The sequence below is a fragment of the Neophocaena asiaeorientalis genome, unplaced genomic scaffold (genome assembly GCF_003031525.2).
Source record: "Neophocaena asiaeorientalis asiaeorientalis breed wild unplaced genomic scaffold, Neophocaena_asiaeorientalis_V1.1 scaffold203, whole genome shotgun sequence".
NCBI classification, from domain to species: domain Eukaryota; kingdom Metazoa; phylum Chordata; class Mammalia; order Artiodactyla; family Phocoenidae; genus Neophocaena; species Neophocaena asiaeorientalis.
In genome coordinates this window covers 376,209-400,614 of record NW_020172776.1, presented here as the reverse complement: position 1 = coordinate 400,614, position 24,406 = coordinate 376,209, and the positions used below count along the sequence as shown (strand labels likewise).

The window sequence follows — 24,406 nt, the reverse complement described above, 5'->3', positions numbered from 1 at the left end:
TTTGGTATGGTCACTTATTCATTCTGTCTCTCTGTTTCATGTAGCACTGTTTACCCAGGGCCCAGTTTAGGGTGTGGCACAAAGCAGGCATTCAACAAATAAGGAATGCATGAACTATTTCCTTGAGCAAGTATTATACTGAAGGCACTTGGCCAGTCAATTTGGGGAATCAGAAGATGAATCATGGACACTGCTGGCCTCCAGGAGTTTAGTGGGGGCATTTAAAGTGCATATGTAAATTACTATAATATATGGTAGAAAGTGCTAAGAATCATAGTATAGGAGAGGTACAGAGAAATGCTGAGAGAGTAAAGAGGAAGGGGAAATTACTTTTAACATGGGGGTGGGGGATGGATCAAGAATGGTTCTTCAGAGGAGGTGGCATTTTTGCACGGTTTTCTTCAAGGAGAAGGCTGAAGCCTAAAGGCTGGAAAACAGGGCATTTTTTAGTCACTTCCCATAAGGCAGAGAGGCTCAAACTTATATTCCTTTTGTTTTATTGCTCAAACTAGGCATCCTCCCCCCGGCTACATAATCTACTTCAATAAAAGGCACCAGATGGACTGACTTTTTTCCTACTTTCTGTGATCTTTTTTGGAAGGATTAGTTTAATATCAGCGATTAAACTCATGTGACATCTTCAGCAACATTCTGGCTTACAGTATACTAACACAGAGATACCACTCTCTGTCCCCATATTGTAGATAATACTGGAGGCATGCCCTAATCCCTGAACTAAGTGTTAGGTATGCCTAGAAGCCTCATTAGTTCTTTGTGGTCACCAGGATCCCATAAGGGACTATCATGTGGCTTAAAAGATAGTAGTTTGGAATTGACAATAATTTCCAAGTTATAATTTATGCATAGGGATAATGCCATTCAACTGTAAGAAGAGAATATTTTTTTATCCTCTTTCATTCTGCTAATGCATTTTACCCAAAGTGAGATGAGCAAAAGAATGGTAATAGGAATACTTGGTTGTGTGGCTCTCTTGGTAGCTACAAGATTGATTGAATTGACTGAGAATCTATCAATAATTAAAGCAAGAACCTGGTGCACTTGGTTTTTAATACTCTACTGTCAATAGCCCAGTCACTGAACAGCTGAAATAGAGCAAAAATCTATCCTCATTTAAAGCTTCAACTGCTTTTTCAGTTTTTTCTCCTTTTTAAAAAAGGACTTAATTGATATTTATAGGACATTCCATCCAGAAACAACAGAATACACTTTCTTCTCAAGTGCTCATGAAACATTCTCCAGGATAGATCATATCTTGGGTCACAAATCAAGCCTTGGTAAATTTAAGAAAATTGAAATCGTGTCAAGTATCTTTTCTGACCACAATGCTATGAGACAAGATATCAATTACAGGAAAAAATCTGTAAAAAATACAAACACATGAAGACTAAACAGTACACTACTAAATAACCAAGAGATCACTAAAGAAATCAAAAAGGAAATTAAAAAATGCCTAGAAACAAATGACAATGAAAATATCATGACCCAAAACCTATGGGATGCAGCAAAAGCAGTTCTAAGAGGGAAGCTTATAGCAATACAATCCTACCTTAAGAAACAAGAAACATCTCAGATAAATAACCTAACCTTACACCTAAAGCAATTAGAGAAAGAAGAACAAAGAAAACCCCAGAGTTAGCAGAAGGAAAGAAATCATAAGAATCAAATCAGAAATAAATGAAAAAGAAATGAATGAAGGAAACAATAGCAAAGATCAATAAAACTAAAAGCTGGTTCTTTGAGAAGATAAACAAAATTGATAAACCATTAGCCAGACTCATCAAGAAAAAAAGGGAGAAGACTCAAATCAATAGAATTAGAAATGAAAAAGGAGAAGTAACAACTGACACTGCAGAAATACAAAGGATCCTGAGAGATTACTACAAGCAACTCTATGCCAATAAAATGGACAACCTGGAAGAAATGCAAAAATTCTTAGAAAAGCACAACCTTCCGAAACTGAACCAGGAAGAAATAGAAAATATAAACAGACCAATCACAAGCACTGAAATTGAAACTGTGATTAAAAATCTTCTAACAAACAAAAGACCAGGACCAGATGGATTCACAGGCAAATTCTATCAAACATTTAGAGAAGAGCTAACACCTATCCTTCTCAAACTCTTCCAAAATATAGCAGAGGGAGGAACACTCCCCAACTCATTCTACGAGGCCACCATCACCCTGATACCAAAACCAGACAAAGATGTCCCAAAGAAAACTGCAGGCCAATATCACTGATGAATATACATACAAAAATCCTCAACAAAATACTAGCAAACAGAATCCAACAGCACATTAAAAGGATCATACGCCATGATCAAGTGGGGTTTATCCCAGGAATGCAAGGATTCTTCAGTGCTGGAGGAATCAGGCTCCCGGACTTCAGACTATACTACAAAGCTACAGTAATCAAGATAGTATGGTACTGGCACAAAAACAGAAATATAGATCAATGGAACAGGATAGAAGGCTCAGAGATAAACCCACGCACATGTGGTCACCTTAGCTTTGATAAAGGAGTCAAGATATACAATGGAGAAAAGACAGCCTCTTCAACAAGTGGTGCTGGGAAAACTGGACAGCTACATGTAAAAGAATGAAATTAGAATACTCCCTAACACCATACACAAAAATAAACTCAAAATGGATTAAAGACCTAAATGTAAGGCCAGACACTGTCAAACTCTTAGAGGAAAACATAGGCAGAACATTCTATGACATCAATCACAGCAAGATACTTTTTGATCCAACTCCTCCAGTAATGGAAATAAAAGCAAAAATAAACAAATGGGACCTAATGAAACTTCAAAGCTTTTGCACAGCAAAGGAAACCATAAACAAGATGAAAAGACAACCCTCAGAATTGGAGAAACTGTTTGCAAATGGAGTGACAGACAAAGGGTTAATCTCCAAAATATGCAAGCAGCTCATGCAGCTCATATCAAAAAAACAAACAACCCAATCCTAAAATGGGCAGAAGACCTAAATAGACATTTCTCCAAAGAAGATATACATATTACCAACCAACACATGAAAGGATGCTCAATATCACTAATCATTAGAGAAATGCAAATCAAAATTATGAAGAGGTATCACCTCACACCAGTCAGGATGGCTATCCTCAAAAAATACAAACAATAAACGCTGGAGAGGGTGTGGAGAAAAGGGAACCCTCTTTCACCGTTGGTGGGAATGTAAATTGATACAGTCACTGTGGAGAACAGTATGGAGGTTCCTTAAAAAACCAAAAATAGAACTACTATATGACCCAGCAATCTCACTACTGGGCATATACCCTGAGAAAACCATAATTCAAAAAGTCATGTACCACAATGTTCACTCCAGCTCTATTTACAATAGCCAGGACATGGAAGCAACCTAAGTGTCCATTGACAGATGCATGGATAAAGAAGATGTGGCACATATATACAATGGAATATTACTCAGCCATAAAAAGGAATGAAATCGAGTTATTTGTAGCGAGGTGGATAGACCTAGAGTCTGTCATACAGAGTGAAGTAAGTCAGAAGGAGAAAAACAAATACCGTATGTTAACCATATATATGGAATGTAAAAAAAAAGAAAAATGGTTCTGAAGAACCTACTGGCAGGACAGGAATAAAGATGCAGACGTAGAGAATGGACTTGAGGACACGGGCAGGGGGAAGGGTAAGCTGGGACAAAGTGAGAGAGTGTCATTGACATATACACACTACCAAATATAAAATAGATAGCTAGTGGGAAGCAGCCACATTGCACAGGGAGATCAGCTCGGTGCTTTGTGACCACCTAGAGGGGTGAAATAGGGAGGTTGGGAGGGAGATGCAAGAGGGAGGAGATATGGGGATATATGTATATCTGATTCACTTTGTTATACAGCAGAAACTGACACCCCATTGTAAAGCAATTATACTTCAATAAATATGTTAAAAAAAGTGAATAGCATATAAAGAAAAAAAGTTTGTAAATTTCTTAGACGATATGAACTATGTTCCAAGGAAATCCATGGTGACTTATGACATTGAGGAGAAAGCACATTTTCTAGATGAACTTATGTTAGCAGATTACAAAAAGAGAGATTGTAATCAAAGGAAAATCAAAACAGTTTAGATAATCTGAGATGATGATATAATGTCTTAAAATTAAAACAAGCATCCAACACTTGTTAGCTTTCAAAACAACTGAATGGAAGAGCAGATAAAAAGATATTCTGCAGAAAAGAAAACAACAAAATGCTTATTTCCACTGAACATTTTGATATATTGCAGGTCCCAAAACACAGGTCACAAGGAAAATGTGCTTCACCTGCCAAAATAATCACCAATACTGTTTGAGAGTAGGAAGAGCCCAGCCCTTTAAAAAAACACAGAGATTTTAAGCCCGGTACAAAGAGTATTTTCCTTTCCCCAAAAGATTATTACTCTGATCTGACAAAGATATTTATATTTCCTTAAATATGGTATTACTTTCACCATACTGAGCAGCCTCCTCACATCAAGACCACGGGAGAGATCAAGGGATGATGGTGCCTGCCATTCTGAAAGTGAACCACTGAGTGCGCAGCAGATTAGAACTGTTCTGCCTCCCAAAGACCTTCTTATTTTGCTGACCACAGCAGGCTGCCCCAACCCCTGAAATCTTCCTTATTTCTTATCCTCTATTAGACTCAGGGCACATCTAAGCAGATGCTACTCCTGGTGCGGTCCCTGGATTTTACTAACTACAGTTCTGCTGGGAATTGGTAGATTGCCTTTGAGAAACTTGCTGTTACAAGAGTGGGGTGACTTGACTTTGAAATCAGCAGTGAAAAAGCTCCACAAACAAAAAATGGAGATGCTGAAACTCAGAACTGTTTTAAAGCAGGTTGGGGCAGTCACAACGGGGTACAACTGCCAGAGTAGACCACTTTGGTGCCAGCACACATTTAATTTTCCTCATTAATTTCTCATGTTATAATTGTTTTGCTACATGATAGGGAAGTTTCTTACAGTCATGTGGAAACCTGAATGATGACTGTGCAGGGGGAAAAGCAGACATAATGTGGTCTGGGAATTTTTAAACTTAGTTCTTCAATTGTTTTAAAACAAAAGTGTCATTGTTCATTTTTGAAATTGATCTTATTTTCTTTCTTCCTTTTAAGATCCAGGATGTGTTGTTTATTTTTATATGACCATCAGGAAACTCTAACCGGAAATTCTGAAATCTTAGTGCACTTGAAAGCTTTCTTTTTAAGTATGGGTGCTGAAAGCATAATTTAAGGGGTCAACAGCCATATGGGGACAAAGCAAAAATCCTTGAAATGAAAGAAGAGGTATGAATAGTGTGGTTATAAATTAAATTCAAAATTGGGATAAATATACTGACCAAAAGGCCAAGAGAATTAATATTTTAGTAGTTAAATTATTTAGGACTAAGGCACAGATGGTGACATAAGTCATAACGGGAAGGTACACATGGATATGCTCTTGTCTGATCCAACTTGTTTAATATCCCAACATACAGATCACCAGGTGTTCCTTACCCCTATTATTTATTCTGGTGATGGCATCCATGCTGTCATTCAGTAGGACAAGAGGACTGCTCTAAGCGTCAGGAAACTTGGCTGGTTCCAGTTGTAGAAACTTGCTGTGGGACCTCGAGGAAGTGACTTAACTTCTGGCTCCAGTTTCCTCCTCTTTCAATGATATTAGTGGCATGATGCTTTCTAGGCTCTTCCCATCCTAACAGTCTAGAATTTTATAAAGCTGCCTGCTGTTTCATACTGGTTCCATGCTATGAAACTTTGGGCAAAGTATTTAACATCTCCACATTTATATAAATTAGATTAATAACCAGTGGCCTGCCTGGTTTGTAATATAGTTGAAAGGAATAAAGGTGGAAATATGTATAAATATACCTTGTAAATCATGGAAGCTTTTTTTTAATTTATTTAACTTTTTAAAAATTTACTTTTTTTTAACATCTTTATTGCTTTCCATTGTGTGTTAGTTGCTACTGTATAACAAAGTGAATCAGCTACATGTATACATATATCCCCATATCCCCTCATGGAAGCTTTAAAGTATTAACATTGTTTTTCAACTGAGTTAGTAGTCATTGGATATTCCAATATTTTTCAGTTGTAAGTAACATTTGTCCAATGTCAAGAGCTTTTTGAAAGCTGTGCTCTTTAAACTTGGGTTGAGATATATAGGAAGCTTTCCTAATTTATCAGATCAGTTCTCAGTGTTCTGAATATATGTCATAAAGCAAAATAAAATAAGTGGCAACTTGTCTTAATGACACTGTGAAATGCTTAAGGTGTCACTTTTCTCATTCAAATAAAAAAAATCAAATGTGGTTTTAGATGTTTATTTTCTCCCTTTTAATAGACATAGTGGAAGCATTTTGGCCCTTGGAGATGAAGGACCAAAGGTGGGTGTAATCCAGTGTTGAGGGAGGGGAAAGTAAGACTAAGAGCTGTCTTTTTAGGTCAGAGTGCAGGTGAGTAACTAGGTTTAGGATAAGATGATGTTAATAATGATGAAACCATTTGTTTAGAAAAATAAGAACCATGCAAACATCTGACTGTTCCTATGAGGACTGAAAGATACCGGTTATTGGTTCAACCCACTACCACCCTCCAAAACTTTCCAAAACTCCTTTGCCTTTTCCTCAGCACTCCCAGTTAATAACTGAGACAAAAGTGGAATTTCCTAGGAAAGGGCCAAAAATATCCTCAGACAGGGAACAGGAAGCATATAAATATCTCTTAGGAGAGCACCAGTTGTTCAGTGATTTCTAACTTGTGTTTGGAGCCGCAGCAGAGATGCTCAGAACACCAGCAGCTCTGTGCAATCAGCAATATGCACTGGCCCAGAGGCAGGTATATGTAACACTGAGAAACTGCCTAGGAAGCACTGATTTGAATGAGATTTTGGGCAATATTTTGGAGACCTGTCATGATTTAGAATATCAACTTGGAAGCCCCCAGCACCATGGTTCTCAAACATTGTAGGGCAGAGAATTCCTTTTTTCCCAGGGAAATCTCATGTAGAATTCATCTATAAGACAGATTAAAAAGATGCACTGGTTGAAGGAAGAAGAGCCCCCACTTCTTGCTGCTCAGCCTCCCTTACCCCAAGTTATACCCAAGGCAATGCATTTCCATGAAGCCTCAGCTTGAAAGCCACTGATTTAGTAGGTCTTGTGTTAAAAGGTCTTTGAACTCAAGATTTTTTCCCATGATGTAATACATTTCTCCAAACAGCAGCAGCACCTCTGACTTCTCTGTCATCCTTGCTCTCCAAAACAGGGCAAGTCATCTGATAGAATCTCTGTAATGACCCCAGCGTCTGTTTTCTCCCTTCCAGACCATGGCCACTATCTAAATCCAGACCCTTCTTACTCGTTCCTGGACAATTACCAATACATGATATAAGTTACCCCGATTCCAGGCTCTCTGCTGCCTACTGCGTCCTCCATCCAATAGCCCATGTCCAGATTAATGTTGATGAAGAATTCTCATTGAGCATCTTTTCTGCTCTGAAATCTTCAGTGGCTCCCTGTTATCCAGTACCACCAACTAGGACTATATCCCTTTCCAGAAGAACCCTGTGTCTTTTGACTTTACTTATCCTATCGCCTCAGCTTGAATTTTCTTCAATCTTAAGGATTCAACTCAAATGTCACCTCTTCCATGAATTCACTTGTGAACTTCCCACCAGGAGTGAACATTCCTTCTAAACCCTCTAAGAGTTTTGATAACATTTAGTTGTATTACACTACTGTTTACTTGTTTTATCTCTTTGACTGGATTCTATTCCTGTTTATATCATACAAAGCAACTTGGCTGAGGTAGTAGGTACCTTTTTAAAATAAGAGAATAAAAACATTAATGGTAATCAATCAAGTGTCCCTGAACACCTAAGGAATACAAGATGGCAATATAGGGCTGAATGTACTATTCTCCATATTTCAAAATATCTAATAAAAATTACTTGTGACACATTCATAAAAATGTACAATCAAAATGAAATGCTAATGAAATTTTTGTGTTTGTTTTTGCTTTTGGCTGAGGTTAATACAGAGTGATAACACTACTAATTTTACCAGAAGCTCTCTTTTGCTATTATACATTAATTTGCCTAATTAAAAAAAGAGTTACTGCTTACCACGCTTCCCTTGGTAGGTGTTACCAACTCAGTTAACACCCCTCCTCCATCCCAATTCATATGTTGAAGTTCTGTGCCTAATATGAGTGTATTTGGAGGTAGGGCATACAAGAGGCTAGTAAAGGTTAAGTGAGATCGTAAGGGTAAGGCCTTAATCTGATAGAACTGGTGTTTTTATAAAAGAGGATGAGATCTCTCTCTCTCTCTCTCTCTCTGCATGTGCACAGGAAAAAGGCCATGTGAGAACTCAGAGAGAAGGTGGCCATCTACAATCCAGGAAGTGAGCTCTCACCAGAAACCAAGCCTGATGGCACCTTGATTCCAGACTTCTAGCCTCCAGAAAGGTAAGAAAATAAATTTCTATTGTTTAAATCTCCCAGTTTGTGGTATAACGTTATGGCAGACTTAGCAAACTAAGACAGTAAGCAAAACATTTCAAAACCTGAGGCTAGAGGGATAGGAGAAGCAGTGGAGATTCTTGGGCGTGATTATCTGGGGGACCGTCCTTTCTTCCAGGCTAACAGCAGACTCCACAAGTGACTGCTGCTAGCAGAGCTATCCTCCTGGTCCAGCAGGGTGGAGGCTACCTGGGTTTGTTCCAGACAGAATCACTGATGCCTTGCCTGGTTCCTCTCAGCTCTTAATCACTTGAGCTGAATGAATAACTCACTTATTTCAGACATGTTGTTTTATATAGTGCTTGAAAATTTCTAGGAAAGTCCGTTCTGTAGTAGGTCTGTGTCTTTATTCCTGTCTTACCCCTAGGTTCTTCATGACATTTTTTCCCCTTAAATTCCATATATATGTGTTAGCATACGGTATTTGTCTTTCTCTTTCTGACTTACTTCACTCTGTATGACAGACTCTAGGTCTATCCACCTCATTACAAATAGCTCAATTTCGTTTCTTTTTATGGCTGAGTAATATTCCATTGTATATATGTGCCACATCTTCTTTATCCATTCATCCAATGATGGGCACTTAGGTTGTTTCCATCTCCGGGCTATTGTAAATAGAGCTGCAATGAACAGTTTGGTACATGACTCTTTTTGAATTATGGTTTTCTCAGGGGAAGGGTGAGCTGTGACAAAGTGAGAGAGAGGCATGGACATATGTACACTACCAAACGTAAGGTAGATAGCTAGTGGGAAGCAGCCGCATAGCCCAGGGAGATCAGCTCAGTGCTTTGCGACCACCTGGAGAGGTGGGATAGGGAGTGTGGGAGGGAGGGAGACGCAAGAGGGAAGAGATATGGGAACATATGTATATGTATAACTGATTCACTTTGTTATAAAGCAGAAACTAACACACCATTGTAAAGCAATTATACCCCAATAAAGATGTTAAAAAAAAATTAAAGTTAAAAAAAATAACAAAAGCAATGAAAAGCAAAGGTTAAAAAAAAATTTCTAGGAAAGAAGTTAACAGCTTATGTGTCTTTTAGGTCTGACTTGAATCCTTTCAGTTGCCAAACTCCATTTCTTTCCATATTTTCCTTTATAAAGAAAAATTTTTAAAGATAAATAGTTTCTAAGACTTCATTCAGTTTTCCTATGATTGACATACTTTGTCTAATCATTTCTCCCGAGATCCTGCTTTTACTACAGTTCAAGTTCTTTCTTTAACCTTCTATCAAGTTCTTTTAAGTTGTAGGTCCCTAATGTAAACTCAGGATTCCACTGAAATGACTAATGCTTAGCATATTTGGAGACACATAAATACGTATACATTCAGATATTATGTCAATCTTTATTCCTATTATGCCTAAAGAAGAACCTCGTATTGTTATTGAGATGATAGAGTGAGTTTACTCTATAACTTGAAAAACAAGTCAAAGTATAAACATACCACTAAGTTAAATGTTCTTTAAATAGACTCATCAGCTTCTAAGACCACTCTGGCATTCCTGGATGATACTGGGGACCCTTGTTAGCTGAGCTATTGTAAGACACTCTGAGATTTAGAAACAGACATTAGAGGGTCATTTATAGGACAGAGATTAAGAGCTTGGAGCCAGAGTCCCTAAACTGTGATCTTGGGTAAATTATTCAACTTCTAGATGACTCAGTTTCCTCAAGTGTAAAATAGTGCTAATAGCAGTGCCTTCCTCATTAGCTTATGAGCAAAATTAATAATACACATAGAGCACCTCAAACAATGCCTAGGACACAGCTAGTGCTAAGCAGGTGGTTAGGCATTAAAATCAAAAGGGTGACAGCTGTCCTGTAAGGCTGTTACAGAATAACAAGGGGCCCTCTCAGGGCTGTGGCTGCATCAAGGAGACCTGGAATGGGCCAGGAGAATGGAGATGACTGCTGATGCAGGAGGAGACCGAGACCCTGTCTCAAGAGCACTTTCCTGCAAATCTCAATCCCTCTAGAGAGGTTCCATTTTGAGGGCTAGCCTTGGCAATTCTCATTCAGGGGAGCTAGCTCTTCCATATCTCTTATCAAGTTTCTTTCTAGTTTAGGCCAGAGACCACACTCCTCACTCCCCGAAGACACACTATCCTGAATTAGAAAGCTTCCCTTGTTAGCAAGAGAGAACTTTATAATCCCACTATTTCCTAAGAGTCTGGCAATGCCCTGTTTCCAAGAAGGTTCCACAAGTAAATTCTTCCCGTCTCTGCTCCCTTCCCCTCAAGGACACAGATCTCCAGTGGTCCTGTTTCTAGGCTGTGTGTGCTGGGAGTAGGAAACCTTCCTTATCATTTCATGTCTGGCTTTTTTGTCTGTTTGTTTGATATCCTCTAAGCATTTTAATAAACATTAAAAATATTATTATTATTCATGTCTTTCTTTAAATTCCCTTCCTGAACACCTGCTGCGTGCGGGCCAGGGTTTCAGGAAGTGATATTACCTTCTCAGCTCCTCCAGATGCCTTGAAGCAGCAATTTTCTTTGAAGCTTGATTTTTATTCTAAGGTGCACCTTTCCAGGCTGGGGGCTAGTACCCCGGTGGGCCTATGAGTTCTCTCACTAGCCTCATGCAGCCATGATTTGGTTTTATTTTATAGGCCCCTCTATAATTATGTCAGAAACGCTTCCCTTTTCTGGATTCTCAATTTCCTGAAGTCCAGTAAAATCTAAGGCCAGCTGCATTTTAGAGACGAGTGCTTCTTATACTTTAATGTGCATGTGAACAACCTGGGCATCTGGTGAAAATGCAGATTCTCATTCCGGAGTGGGACCTGGGAGTCTGCATTCCCAGTACGGGTCCTCGTGCCGCTGGTGCCGCTGTCCTTGGGCCACATTTGGGGCCTCCATGATTTCGACCCCTCCTCCCCACAGTCATTCACACCCCCAGGGCAGGCTCCCTCACACACTGGCGATTCTGACTTCCAGAAAGGCCCTTTAAAATATTTGCTTCCAAATGTTGCATTCTGCTCAATCTAGAGCAGGCTATCAAATTAAGCTTCCTCTTTACGTTGTCATGAAGGCTTAGTTGGTGGCATTAGTGTGTCTACTATAATGCAGTGATTTCAGTTGATGTTTACAGTGAATTAATAATCCCTCACTGGCTCTTCCTTCCTTTTGTGCAGAGTGAAAAGACATTCTCCTCTCTGGACCCTCTGTCACATGTCACTTAAGTTTTAGAAGACTCAGGGACACAAGTCCCCATGTCCCTTATCTCATCCATTGTCATCCTTCTTGTTTTTCCATGTGGAGCTTCATGCTTAGGGTCACCCTGAAGGGTCTGGAGAGGGCAGATGGCAGCAGGAACCCTGGCATGGGAGACCATTAATATTCATTGGGCACACTTAGGTGTCTGCACCGGATGCTGGCTGGGAAACCTCCTGGGCGTGTCATCTTGGAAAGGCTCCTGTCAGTGGCTGGGCCAGTGCTCTGTCCTGCAAACCATTCTCAGCTCTGACCCTGAAGGAAGCAGGAAAAAGGACTCTTAAACCATCCCCACCCAACCCTCTTAACCAGATCAGGACCCTGTGTTTCCCTCAGGTTCTGGATACTAAATCTTGGGGTTCTAACTAGGACAGCAGCTGTGACTCTGAGTGATTCTGTTCCTTAGGTCAGCTCCCCTTTAAGTAGTTTACAATTTGATCTATTTATTAGCCAGTTATAGAACTTGGTTGCTTGAAGTAACCTTGATTTTGTTTTGTTCTTTTCAAGCTGTCCCAGGAGGTGAAGGGATTTACCCAGGTTCCTTTAACTAGTAAGGGTAATCTGGCTGTTAGTGGCACGGCCATGGACAAGAATAGTTAGTTCCAGACTCACGGTTCAGTGCTTTCCCCACTCCACTCAATTCTGGGAGACTCTCCTACTGATGATTCAACTTAAGGTTAACTAGAAACAATGAAGAGTAAAGTGATAGTATATTAGAAGTAAATAATTCTTCTCTTAAAGATATATCTGTGTGTGTGTGTATATATATATATATGTGTGTATACATATATATATTTTATTAAAAAATATATATTTTACTTAATGATCCCCAGTTCTAAAGCTAAGGATGATTCAGTTGATTGAAATAATTTGAAAGAAAATAAGGCTGGAAGTCAGAAGACATAGTTCCTGGCACTGCTGCTAATGAACTTTGTGTCCTTGAGTGAAGCACCCCAACCCCTCTGAAACCCAGCTTCCTTACCTACAAAATGAGAGGGTTTGAATCTCTCAACTCTCTTTCTAGATCTAACATCCTATGATCCCTTTGATTTTATGGTTCCCAGTGCAAGGTCCAATAGAGTTATGCATCCAATAATAACCACCCACTGGCTCCACATTCAAACCCGTCTCCTCTATGCTGAATTCTGTGCTGCAATAGAGGCTTCAGGGCTTGTCCCTGATGAGAGGAATTTCAGGGTGTCCGCTGGCATTGATCACGACAGCCAGCAATTCCAAGGGAACAATATAGAATGAGGCAGTTATTCATTCACCACAAAGAAACACTGGCCCATCTCCAGGCATTCAAACTCAGTTCAGTCTCCAACTAACAGGCATTTAGCACCTCACCTGTGACCTGGGGATTAACAGAATCACAGATGACAGAACTGCTCTGCTGCTCCTAGGACTCATGGCATATCGGCAGGAAGAGAGGTTACACTTAGGGCACACTTAGCTTGTCAAATTATATCACTGATCATCAAAGGGAAACATACACACTGTGGCTGTGAACCTTGAAAGGCACTGTGGAATAATTCTGTGTGGAAGAAGCAGCCAGCCATGATTTTAAACCCTGAATTTGTGCTCTGGCTCTTGCAGTGATTCTAGATGGTTCTACAGCCCTGGCATCCCACGGTACAAGGCTTTTTAGACATTTATCTTGCCTTCTGCTTGTGTCTATATTATGCATTCCTTTGGGTCGACGTTTGGCTTTACAGAGCTGCTCAGTGCAGTGTGCCATGTTGCAGTTCACTTTGTAAACAGACAACAGTGTTGCATGTAACAGTCACGTCCAAGGTGAGTTTTAGTGAAGACATCTTTGATCTCTAGACATCTTGATTTCCTTTAAAGTAATCATGCCACTCCATGGAATGGAAGGCATAATTTCAAAATAAATACTAATATACAGAATCTGCACTGTGCTCAAGCATCCTTTTAGCTGTAGTATGCAGCATGGGTCACTGCTCTAGTCTCCAGGGGGCTTGGGTTAATGCAGCTGTTAATGTTATGGGATTTCTCCAACTCATTGGTTCTCATGGAGTCATAAACATTGATACTTTACTCCATTTAGGTAAACACTAGATCTCTAGCCTCCAGCAAAACACAACACACAAACTAAGAAATTCCTGGAAGTGAAAAGAGGGCCGTATTACATGTTACTTAAAGTACATTTGACCACCCCCCAAGCCTTTTTTGTTTTTTTTAAGAGAATTTGTTTCTTCGTGCATTTTTTTTTTCCTTCATGTAGAGGATTTGGGCTTGAATATGAACAGTTTCCCACTACCAGTCAGCCTCAGAATGCTGTTTTCCCCAAGTTTCTCATGATAAAAAGACTCAGATTCAGAGCTGACTGCTTGGCAGCTGAATTTCATTAAGACTTTGATGGGAAACTTAAGTTGGAATTACAAACATCTGTGGTTAAACTTCCCTTTAGTAAACCATTTCCCAGAATTTAACTTTACCACACTAGGAGCAAAAAGAAAAGCAATTGAAAAAAGAATGCTGCTTTTTGGCAAATGCTGGAGTAGATATTTAAATATTCTTCTATGTGGTTACTATATCTCAGTCAAGTAGCAGATTATTTGCTTTAGAAAACACGAAAGTAATTGTTTGGAAATGCTAAGTTTTGTAACTCAAAGCATGTACTGGCAATCTGATTTTAATGGTTTCTAACCAATCAAATGTCTCATAACTATGTCTGGCCATCATTATATTTATGTGGTTACTTTCAGCACATAAAAACCCTAAAGGAGAGGAGTGTTTTTAGCATTATATGCTTCAAGAATCTATGACAAGTCAGATTTTAGAATTTAATTGTGAAAGGGAAAAAAAAAGGTTATAGTCCTTGTCATAGCAAATATGCTGGGTTTTTTGTTTAGTTTTTTGGGTATTTGGGAAAACTCATTCATTTCTCTTAACTGCTCAGATTATCCTATTTCTGGGGAAAGGTTATGTTTAAAGAACCATTAGGGATACAATTATTTTAATAGTTAAACTAATCTCCTTCTTGTCCAATGTTGGATAATCAGCAAATTTGTAAGCAAAAGTTGAAAGTAATCACATTTACAGAATAAGTAAAAATTTAGATGAAAATAGACTGATACTACAAATCTGAACTCGCAGGTAGATAAAAACAGATAATGGAAGAAAAAGGGTGAGGAGGGAGGGAGAGAAGAGAGGATGAGGGCAGACTGAGTTAGGCAGCTTATACACACGATTTCACTTAAATTTCACAAATATCTTGCAAAGAAAATACATTTGTATTCATTTTAAAATCAAACAGACGGAGCCTCTGAAAAATGCACTAATTTGCCTAAAGTCAAACAGCTAGAAAGTAGGGGAGCTGGATTCATAGCACATCTGTCTGGCTAGATGCCCACATTGTGCCTTTGATGAAAGGTGAATTTCAAATGTCGTAAAGCAGAGACTGCAAATAAACAGTCCTCAGATGTGCTTCCCACAGGGCATTAAAAAAACTGAGTCAGCAATTTCACTTAAGAATCCAGATTCTGTCTTCTTGTAAAAAAACAGAAGGCCTGGCAACACAGAGAGGTGGGTGCCCTCTGGAAGAGGCATCCCGTCTTCTGCTGTTGCTTGGGCCCCACCACTCACAGGATGTGTTCCTTTCCCTACCCAGTTATTTTTTGCTCGGCCTCCGTAAAAATCTGAGTTTTAAAACTGTCTCTGTTGCATAGGATCAGCAATTCCACTTCTAGGTATATACTCAAAAGGACTAAAAGCAGGGACTCTGATGGATAATTGTAGACCAATGTTCATAGCAGCACTATTCACGGTAGCCAAAAGGTAGAAATAACTCAATGTCCATCAACAGACAAATGGATAAGTAAAATGTGATATTACATACAGTAGAATATTATTCAGCCTTAAAAGGGAATGAAATTTGGGCAAATGCTACAACATAGATGAACCTTGACCACGTTATGTTAAGTGCAATAAGCCAGGCACAAAATGACAAATACTGTAGATTCCGCTTATATGAGATACCTAGAGTAGTCAGATTCATAGAAACGGAGAGTAGAATGGTGGTTGCCAGGGCCTGGGGAAAAGGCTAACAGGAATTATTGTTTAATGTGTATTGAATTTGAGTTTAGGAAGGTGAAAGTTTTGGAGATGGATGGTAGTGATGGTGATGGGTGGTGATGGATGATGATGACCTAATGCCACTTAAAAATGGTTAAAATAATAAATTTTGTGTATATTTTACCACAATTAAAAAAAAAACATTTCTTCTGGTTAAATCTGAGAACTCTGGAATTATAGCAAATGGAATTCTCTGTTTTCCAGCAGTTTTATAATAAATTCTGTAAGATAGGCCATGTAATTTATGCTACTCATCTAGGAAGCACTGCATAAATGGTCTTTGAATGGTATTTTATATATCTTCACTTTAAGAAATTATCAAACTTTGACTAAAATTGTTCCTACAGATAGTTACATTTACCTCACCACATTTTTCTAGATATTCTTGCACAGTTGAATTACTTTCATAAACTCCTTCCTAGCTGGGCCACTTACCAGGCAGGTTGCCTGGGCAAATGCTTTGTGCCTCAGTTTCCACGTTTGCAAAATGAGATAATAAGTACGCCAATCCCACTGAACTGTTATGAGGGTTAAAGGAAATAACTCATGGAAAGCGCTTAGACCAGTGTCTGGCACGTGGTAAATACTCAATGAGTGTCATCGATAAGCCACGCTATTATTATTATTACCATTACTGTATTCCAGTCCTTCTAAAATAATGTTTCCCAGGAACTTTCTTTGGTGTTTGGTGAGTAAGTGGCTGTGCCCTACTGGCCTAGCCCAGGAGTAATACTTTTTCCACGTTAGCCCCATGGCATTTAGCTGATAGCCGCTCTTACAGAACATAAATTCATTCTGCTTTATATAGTGGCTACGTGTATATTTTTCTGTCTTAGATTGCTTACTCCTTGAGGGTAGGGATGTGACTCTGCCTTCTTTCTGTCCCGCCTGGTGCCTGCTTTATTACTGTGTACATGGTAGGTCTCCAAACCTGCTCTTTGGATGGTATTAAGTGAGTGAAATAATGACTGCATGCCAGGCTGGGGGTGGGGTGTGGGTGTTAAATTACCAACTGCTCTGTTGAACAGTGGTATAGAATGATGGCCTAGGCCAGTGACTGGAAGTCTTGATGTTGTTCTACAAAGCCTTTCTCAAAGTAAGGGAGCAAGATAAGGCAACGGAAAGCAGATAGTGAAAGGGATCTGAGCTGTCTTTTAATAAACATACTACAATCCTTTAGTGGCAGGGCACCTAACTACGTGTTGGAGCATGGGATCACAGATCAACCGTGAAGGGTGTCTAGAAGAAAAGCCCCGCAAAATTAGTCTAGTTCATATTGCTTTTTTTTTCTTAGCAAGCAAGTTTGTCTAGCGCGAGGTACATTTGTGGTTCATGGGGCACGAATCTTCTTAGAGGGAAGCTAAGAACAGCAACTGCAAAATCCAATCAGGTTATCAGGAGATAAACTCCTGGTTTCCCCTCTCAGGGAAGTTTGCTCAGTATTGTCAATTATTTTCCTTATTTTCTCAATAATCTACCAAAGGCAGTAACAGCACTGTCGCCTTCCACCACCTCCCGCTTTGCCCTTCCAGCAAAGTCCCCACTCCTCTCTGAGTCTCTGGGTGGCTTCTTTCCAGCCACGAAGGATATAGACAACAGGGATATGGCAATATTAAGTAAAATAGCACCATAAAATAAAGTTCTGAGAAATAGTCCCAACTAAGCGTTTCTTTTAATCAACCTCTAACCTGTGTTCTTGACCTTGTTTAACTCCTGCTTCTTTTTGATAAACCAGAATGTCACTCTTCCTAAGGACACTCTGATACCCTCTTCTGGGGGACTGTTCCCATCTCCATCCTTGTGTCCCCTCCCATTCTTCTGCATCTCCGTATTGGCCAAGAAGACTTTTGCCTAGTTTCACTTGCTATAATGTGTATAATAAAATTAAGTCTTTCTTTTCTTAAAAGTGGAATATTAGAATACTAAATACACTTTTTGACACTACCTAGTTTCCCCTTTGCCCAACCCCACCTGCTGAGAATCATTGTTCTCACCATATACTCAGAAATAATGGACTCGGTAAATTATCTGCTTGTAAAAAAGCAGATAGTAGGAAAATCCTACCAACTAGCACCCGTGGTGCTCCTGTTTTCAAATTCTCTGCATCCTGGAGGAGCTTGTGCTCATTTTAGAAGGAAAGGAGGGGCGTTCCTTCTTGGTCAGCCCATGCTTCCCATCCTTTTATTCAGTGCATGTTGAATGTATTTGTTCTCCTAACCCACACTGTGCACCAGTATGCCCTAGTTTGTGCTGAGGGTGGAGAGGATGCCAGTCCTGCTATGGAGGGGTGTGGGAGAGCCTTAGGAAGGCCGTCAGCCTAGCACCTCCCACTGCTCCATGCTTGCTTTACTAGTTTTCTTTCTTCCCTTTGAAGGAGAATTGAGGAATGACCATTTATATATATATCCGATTCAAATAAAATGAATGTATTTTTAGAATATCCTTCCATCCACCTCTCCAAACGCCCACGAATAATGTCTTGTATGAGTCCATGTTCTCTTTTTCTCTACAGATGAAATATAACCTCCTGAACCAATTCAGTGGAGTGGTTGTACCATGTTATTAAATCTCCAGAATGTATTTGCTTTCAGGTCTCCTTACTGGCTATAAAAAGCATGGGAAACCCGAATGGTGGGGCGTTGGAATCGCTGTGGGACTGCAGGCTGACTGGAGGGCATTATGTGAAACTATGCAGTGGGAACATAATTACCCCAATCCCACCCTTTCTACATCATATGACCCTTCGGAATGACTAATAGATTCTGTTTCCCTAAACCAGAAGCCTCAACGGGCATTCTGGACCTATTAGTCTCCGACAGTATTACAAATTTAACACACTACATGACATTCTTTTTGATTGGAAGGATACAGACAAGCAATATTAAGTAAAATAGCACCATAAAAATAAAGTTCTGAGGAATATTCCCAAATAAGGGTTTCTTTTAATCCAACTAGCCATGTATTTTTTATAATAATAATAAAGACAACACGTAGGATGTATTAAGCATTTATACATGTTAGTCACTGTGTTAAGTCCTCTATGTATTTTATCTAATTTCATCACAGTAACTGTATGAAATATGAAGTAGACATCAATAACTTATCTAAGTCTCAGTTTCTTTATCTGCAAGTTGGGCATCTGTAGTTTGCCCAAGGTAAGGAGCAGGCAAGCTGAAATTTGAACTTGGGACCATCAGACTGCAAAGCCTGCAATCTAAAACCCTCTGCTGTGCTGCCTTCATATTATTTCACTGAACATACGAGTATATAAGCAGTTGCTCAGGGTTTCAGCAATAAATTTAAGGTTCCCTAAAAAAATCAATTATTTTCTTACGTTTTGTGAGATGAGAGTTACAAAAAGTTATGTGTGCCTGTCTTTTTAGAATTAGCAGGTAAAAAGATAGGATGCCCAGATAAACTGAATTTCAGATAAACAGTGAAAAAATTTTTAGTATAAATACATCCCATGAAATATTTGAGACATAACCAAAATCTATTTGCTGTTTATCTGAAATTCAAATTTAATTGGGTGTCCTGTATTCTATCTGGCAATCCTACTCTTAAGCGTTTCATTCTGGAACTTTCCACTCAAAGCAACAGGTGGAGATAATGCTTCCTGGGGGGTTGATTCCAAGCCTGTAGAGAAGTGAAGCCTTCTCATTGTGTGGAGTGTCTCCTGGTCTGGCTTCTCCCCATGTCTGAGTACAAAGTTGACCAGGAGGCGTGCCCCTCTTTCTCATGGGGATTACATTTCACACCACAATGGGAGTTGGTATGCTTTGGCCCTACCCATCCTCCCCTCATTTTGGGGTGTGGGTAGGGCTCACTCCTGGAGAAGGACCATCTTCATGCATATTATCTTATCAGTAGTTTAATAACTATGGTTATACTAACAATTAGTAGGACTAATAGCAATAATCCAGACTTCAGTGCTGTTAGAAATGGCACTAGAAGTGCATCAATGGCATTAGAAATGTATCAATCCACATAACTGCTTTGGTTCTATAGTTGCTGTAATCATAGCTATGGGTGTGTGTGTGTGTGTGTGTGCGTGTGTGTGTTGTTAGGTCAACTGCTCTTTCCTTTCCCATGAACTTAGGTGACTTCATTTTCCTCCTATTTCGTGTCTCCCACGCCCTGGACATGCTGTTGTCCGTCTCGGCTCAGGGGGTTCTTAAATCACTTACTCTGGATTCATCCACCTTTACCCAGTTTCTACACTTTGGTTTTGCTTTTAACATAAATGCTTTTGCAAGGGATTCAAACAGCAGCTCTTTGAATAAGCATATCATCAGTAGCATATCTCTGTCATTTTTACATTTGGGATGGGGCTTGACTTTCATCATGACTTCTTGTTTCTGGAATACAATGGCTTGTGTCTATTTAAGGTAACTGCTCTGCAGTTTCCTAACAGCTTTAGTGCCCTCACCCACTCTTCACCCTCCCCTCTTGCAGAGGACCTTGTGTTTAATTTGTGACAAAAAGATTAGTCCTGCAGTATTGTTCCCACTGTCCTAACATCACAGAGGAGCAGGAAGCCAGTGACAGGGCACACACATTAAGTGGTGTGGCTTGACAAAAATGACTCTATTGGGACATAACAAGCGGCGGAAAGTCACAGACGTGCTACTGCAGCCCCAGCTGAGAGTCTAGCCTACTAACTCAGAGTATGCAAGACACATGCCCTTTTACCAGCTTGAACAGGGATGTGTTCCAAAGCCTCAGCTCTCAAATCACAAAGTCCAAATCTAACGTACAAAGTAAAACTCTTTATTTCAAGTTTCTGAACTGACCCGTCCAGGTGAAACTCATAAGGTGGGTGGGGAAGGGAAAGGGAAAGGGGGTGGGGAGAGAGGGGGACACAAGTGTGACACACACAACACGGGGCACAGGTGCCCCAGCAGGGTGACAATGGCAGGGGCACTGTACCTTGGCAGCAGGCGGCAGACTTCCGAGAGCCACGCGGGCCTCGATGGTCTCAGGCAGGTCTAGTTGGCCGACCGCTGAGCTCCCTTCAATGTCAAAAGGAGAAGCGCTGTCGTCCCCAGACGCGGCGCGGGAGCAGGCGGCGCCCCAGAGGAGCCACAGGGGCAGGACTGCGTACCAGGCTGAGCTCAAAGCCATCTCTCCGCTGACATCCGACAGGGCTCTTCCAGGGGCTCGGCCACTGTTGGTCCTCGCCGGTCCCCCCTGTGGTGCAGCGGTGCCTCACTTATTTTACCTTCTGTGCGTCTGCAGTATCCAGATGTGGGAACTCAAGGCAGCCCAGGGAGCAACTTAGTAGAAAAAGGAAGAGTGAGAGAGTAAGCCAGAGCCTGCTCCACACCCCCCTTCTCTCTCTCTCCTCTTTCTGTCTCCCCCCTCCGTTTCTCTCTCTCACTTTCTCTCTCTCTCCCCAGAGGCTCTCGCTGCAGAATGTACAGATGGATGGAGCTTAAAGCTCAGCATCAAGAGGCGGATGCGTTTGGGGCGAGCCCCGCGAGCGCCGGCCACCTCCTGTCCCTGGCGGTCGGGATTGAGGGCTGCGCTGTCCTGGCTTCCTTCCCACACCCATTTTCACCACTCCCTTTTTACCTTCACTTCCAGGCCCTCCCCCTCCAAGTTGGTCTTTCAGACACCGTGGCCGGGCCTTTCCTGGCGGCCTCCCCTCCCCTCTCAGTTTGGAGCCCCTCCAAGGGCCCCAGATGAATATTCAGCTTTTGTGATTGCTTCCTCACATCTCTTATTTATTTAGCCAAGGTGCCGGATGTCTTATCTATATTTATGTACATCTTTTATGTGGCCCTGATAGTTTGCAGTAAAGTGGGTGGAAAAGGGATTCCTGGGCTGGAGCCGGAGGTGGATGCTCTCAGATGGCAGAGGGGGAGGGCACCCCCTTTCTTGGGCAGTGTTTCTCATTTTCTAGAGACAGGCTACTGCACTGTTTGTGCTCATACCTTCCCTGGAGACTGGCTGGCCACCCTCTTCCCCCTGACAGTCCTCACCCAGAGGGCTTGGGAGAAGAATATATTTCACTGCAGCACTGGAAAATGACTTCATTACTCAAATGCATGAACTTTTATTTACAAAGAACATCTTGTTTCCGTCCTAAAGAGGTGCTTTGTAAGGGGCCCGGAACAAGGCTTGCAGTGTATGAGCCTGTCAAATATACTGCCCACAGCTCCGACCTCTTCCTTTTGCCCTGTAATCTCATGCCTACTACATCTGTCTGTCATGTAACCTTTCCAAGGCTTCGGGGTGAAGTTGAGCTACAATTATGTGGGGTACCAATGTGGATGGGTCAATGGCCACTAGATACTGATAGCTGATAGATATGTTTGCATTCATTGGCTTCATAAGGAGCTTTAAACATTCCCACAAGACCCAAACATGTTTTAAAAAGGATTAAGTGAGACAACCATAGAATAACACTTAAGTTTCTAGGTGTTTGAAATCACTCACAATCATGCAACTAAGCATTTCAATGAAGTCTAATCATTAGCTCTATTTATAGGACAAAAATCATTTTATCTAAGGATAAACAAAGCAGCCATTTATTTTGCACCTACAATATGCCAGATACTTTGCATGTGTTATTTGCAAGCCTCATAGCATTTTTGCAAAATAGGACTATTATTTCCTTTTTATAGGATTAAAAAGGGAGGTTCTGAGAGACTAAGACATTTGCCCAAGTCACACAGCTGCTAGAAAGCTGGCCCCACTCCTCACTGATTCCAAAACTATCTTGCACATTTACACCACACTGAAATTCATGAAATAAAGTCCACAAATTCAGAGATAGAAGAGTTGCACTAAAATATTCACAAAAATCCCAAGTTTTTGAGTACTTTCTAGGTGCCAAAAAGTTTGCATAAATTATCTCATTTATTTCCCTCTTCACTATAATGAGATAGGCGTTGTCATACACATTTGGTAATGGGTACGTGGTAAAAGTACTACTAAAACAGGTAAATCTGATGCTAAGGTCATTGGTGTTTTCAACAACAAATTGGTATAATACAAAAGTGCCAAAGCTGGAAGAAGCAAAAAGTTTTCATATTTCCCAAAGTGTCTGTAATGTTTTCAATTCAAGATATAAAAATAGTATTGCAATGAACCATTAAGCTAAATTATGATCATCTTCTTCCACATAAACTGGTTAACCCACTAAATTAAGTAAAAGAACTTAAAAATATATGTTTGGTTTGGTTGGTTCTTCAAGAGACTTACATTGGGAGACAAGATGGCCAGACTCTGAAGAGGAAAAAATGATGCTCAAATATCCTGTCCTACTCTCGCTTTGAAAAAACTTTAAATAATAATTAATAACAATAATGATTTAGGAACATATTATATTCTGACTTCAGATATAGACCTCGTCAGTACACAAAAGCTGTTCACATTTGCTTCCTGCTGGATTATGTCCTGTTCTTCATTAAATGTCAATCAATCTCACACTTTTTATTTGACCCAGTGCCTCTTTTCCCTGCTTGCCAGGCAGTGTCAGGTTCTATGAGAGGCCTGAGCAGTGGGGGTAGGAGTGCATTTATTCAAGACCTGTGAACTTTTTGATTAAATATATGTTTCTAACTCTTCCTCCTCATCTTTCTGCAGATAGTATTATTTGTTTTGAGGCAAAACAGCAAAATACACAAGAAGCATGGGTTTTGTATGAAATAAATTAGGCTGCAAATCCTAAGTCTGTTTACAGTGGTTCTGGGAGCTTGACAGAACTTAGTCTCTCTGGGTGTCAGTTTCCTCATCTGTAAAATGGGATAATGATGCCTCTTTCATGAGTAGTAAATGAAATAATGTGAATAAAGCATTAACACAGCCTGGCATATAGTCAACTGCTCAATATTTACTATTTAACTAACTATTTTAAAGTCTTAAAAAAGCACAGAATCATTATTTTTAAAGAGAAAAAATAAGCATGTTTATTTATCCTGTGACTTGGGTAACCTCCTATTTGCTGAGAATAGCCGTTCACATTTCTGGCTGCTACTTGGGACTTCCTTGTATTAACCATGAATGAGGCATCTTAGAGTGATAGAGCAGTCAGGCGAGGAGGGAGACTGGCTGACTATTTTATAGCAAGCTGGAAGGCACTAGAACAAAGGTAATCATCACCAAAGGGCCACCCCAAGACCATCAAAGGCCTGAATGTGGGAGGATCTTATTCCTGCTAACACTACAACTGTGGAGTGTCTCCAGTATGGCTGCTTTCTTATCATGACCCTCCTTCTCTCCCTTTTCAGGCATTCAGCAAGTACTTTCATGTCCACTCTCTCCTTTGGGACCCCCACCTACCCCATGATGGAAGGGGTACTGCTCCATCATTCCCAACGCACAGAAGAGAGCATGGCATTATGACAGGCTAAGAGGTTAAATGGCAAGGACACTAGGCCGGTTACTGCAGGCTGAGGGCCCCATGCCTTCTGACTCCCAGACCAATGCTTTCCTAACCAGACCAAGCTATTTTTAGTTCTGGCAGCAGCAGATCTGGTGGTTTGGAGGCTTTATCAACAGAGGGTTC

The 24,406-nt window shown here is 40.4% G+C and overlaps 1 protein-coding gene across 3 annotated transcripts in view; it reads right to left on the bottom strand.

Annotated features, from left to right (window-relative positions):
- LAMA4 (laminin subunit alpha 4) overlaps positions 1 to 21,472 on the bottom strand; it is a 150,732-nt gene extending 129,260 nt beyond the window's left edge. For 2 of the 3 annotated variants that reach the window (XM_024740950.1, XM_024740951.1), the window contains exons 1-2: positions 21,272 to 21,344; positions 20,821 to 21,167 (exon numbers count right to left, since the gene is read on the bottom strand). In XM_024740950.1, the coding sequence (XP_024596718.1) occupies positions 20,821 to 21,015 (195 nt within the window). In that variant the 5' untranslated portion in view covers positions 21,016 to 21,167; positions 21,272 to 21,344. Of the gene's footprint in view, positions 1 to 20,820 lie in introns of all 3 variants that reach the window. The other variant, XM_024740949.1, reaches the window with a different exon arrangement.
- Between the last annotated feature and the right edge of the window lie 2,934 nt (positions 21,473 to 24,406).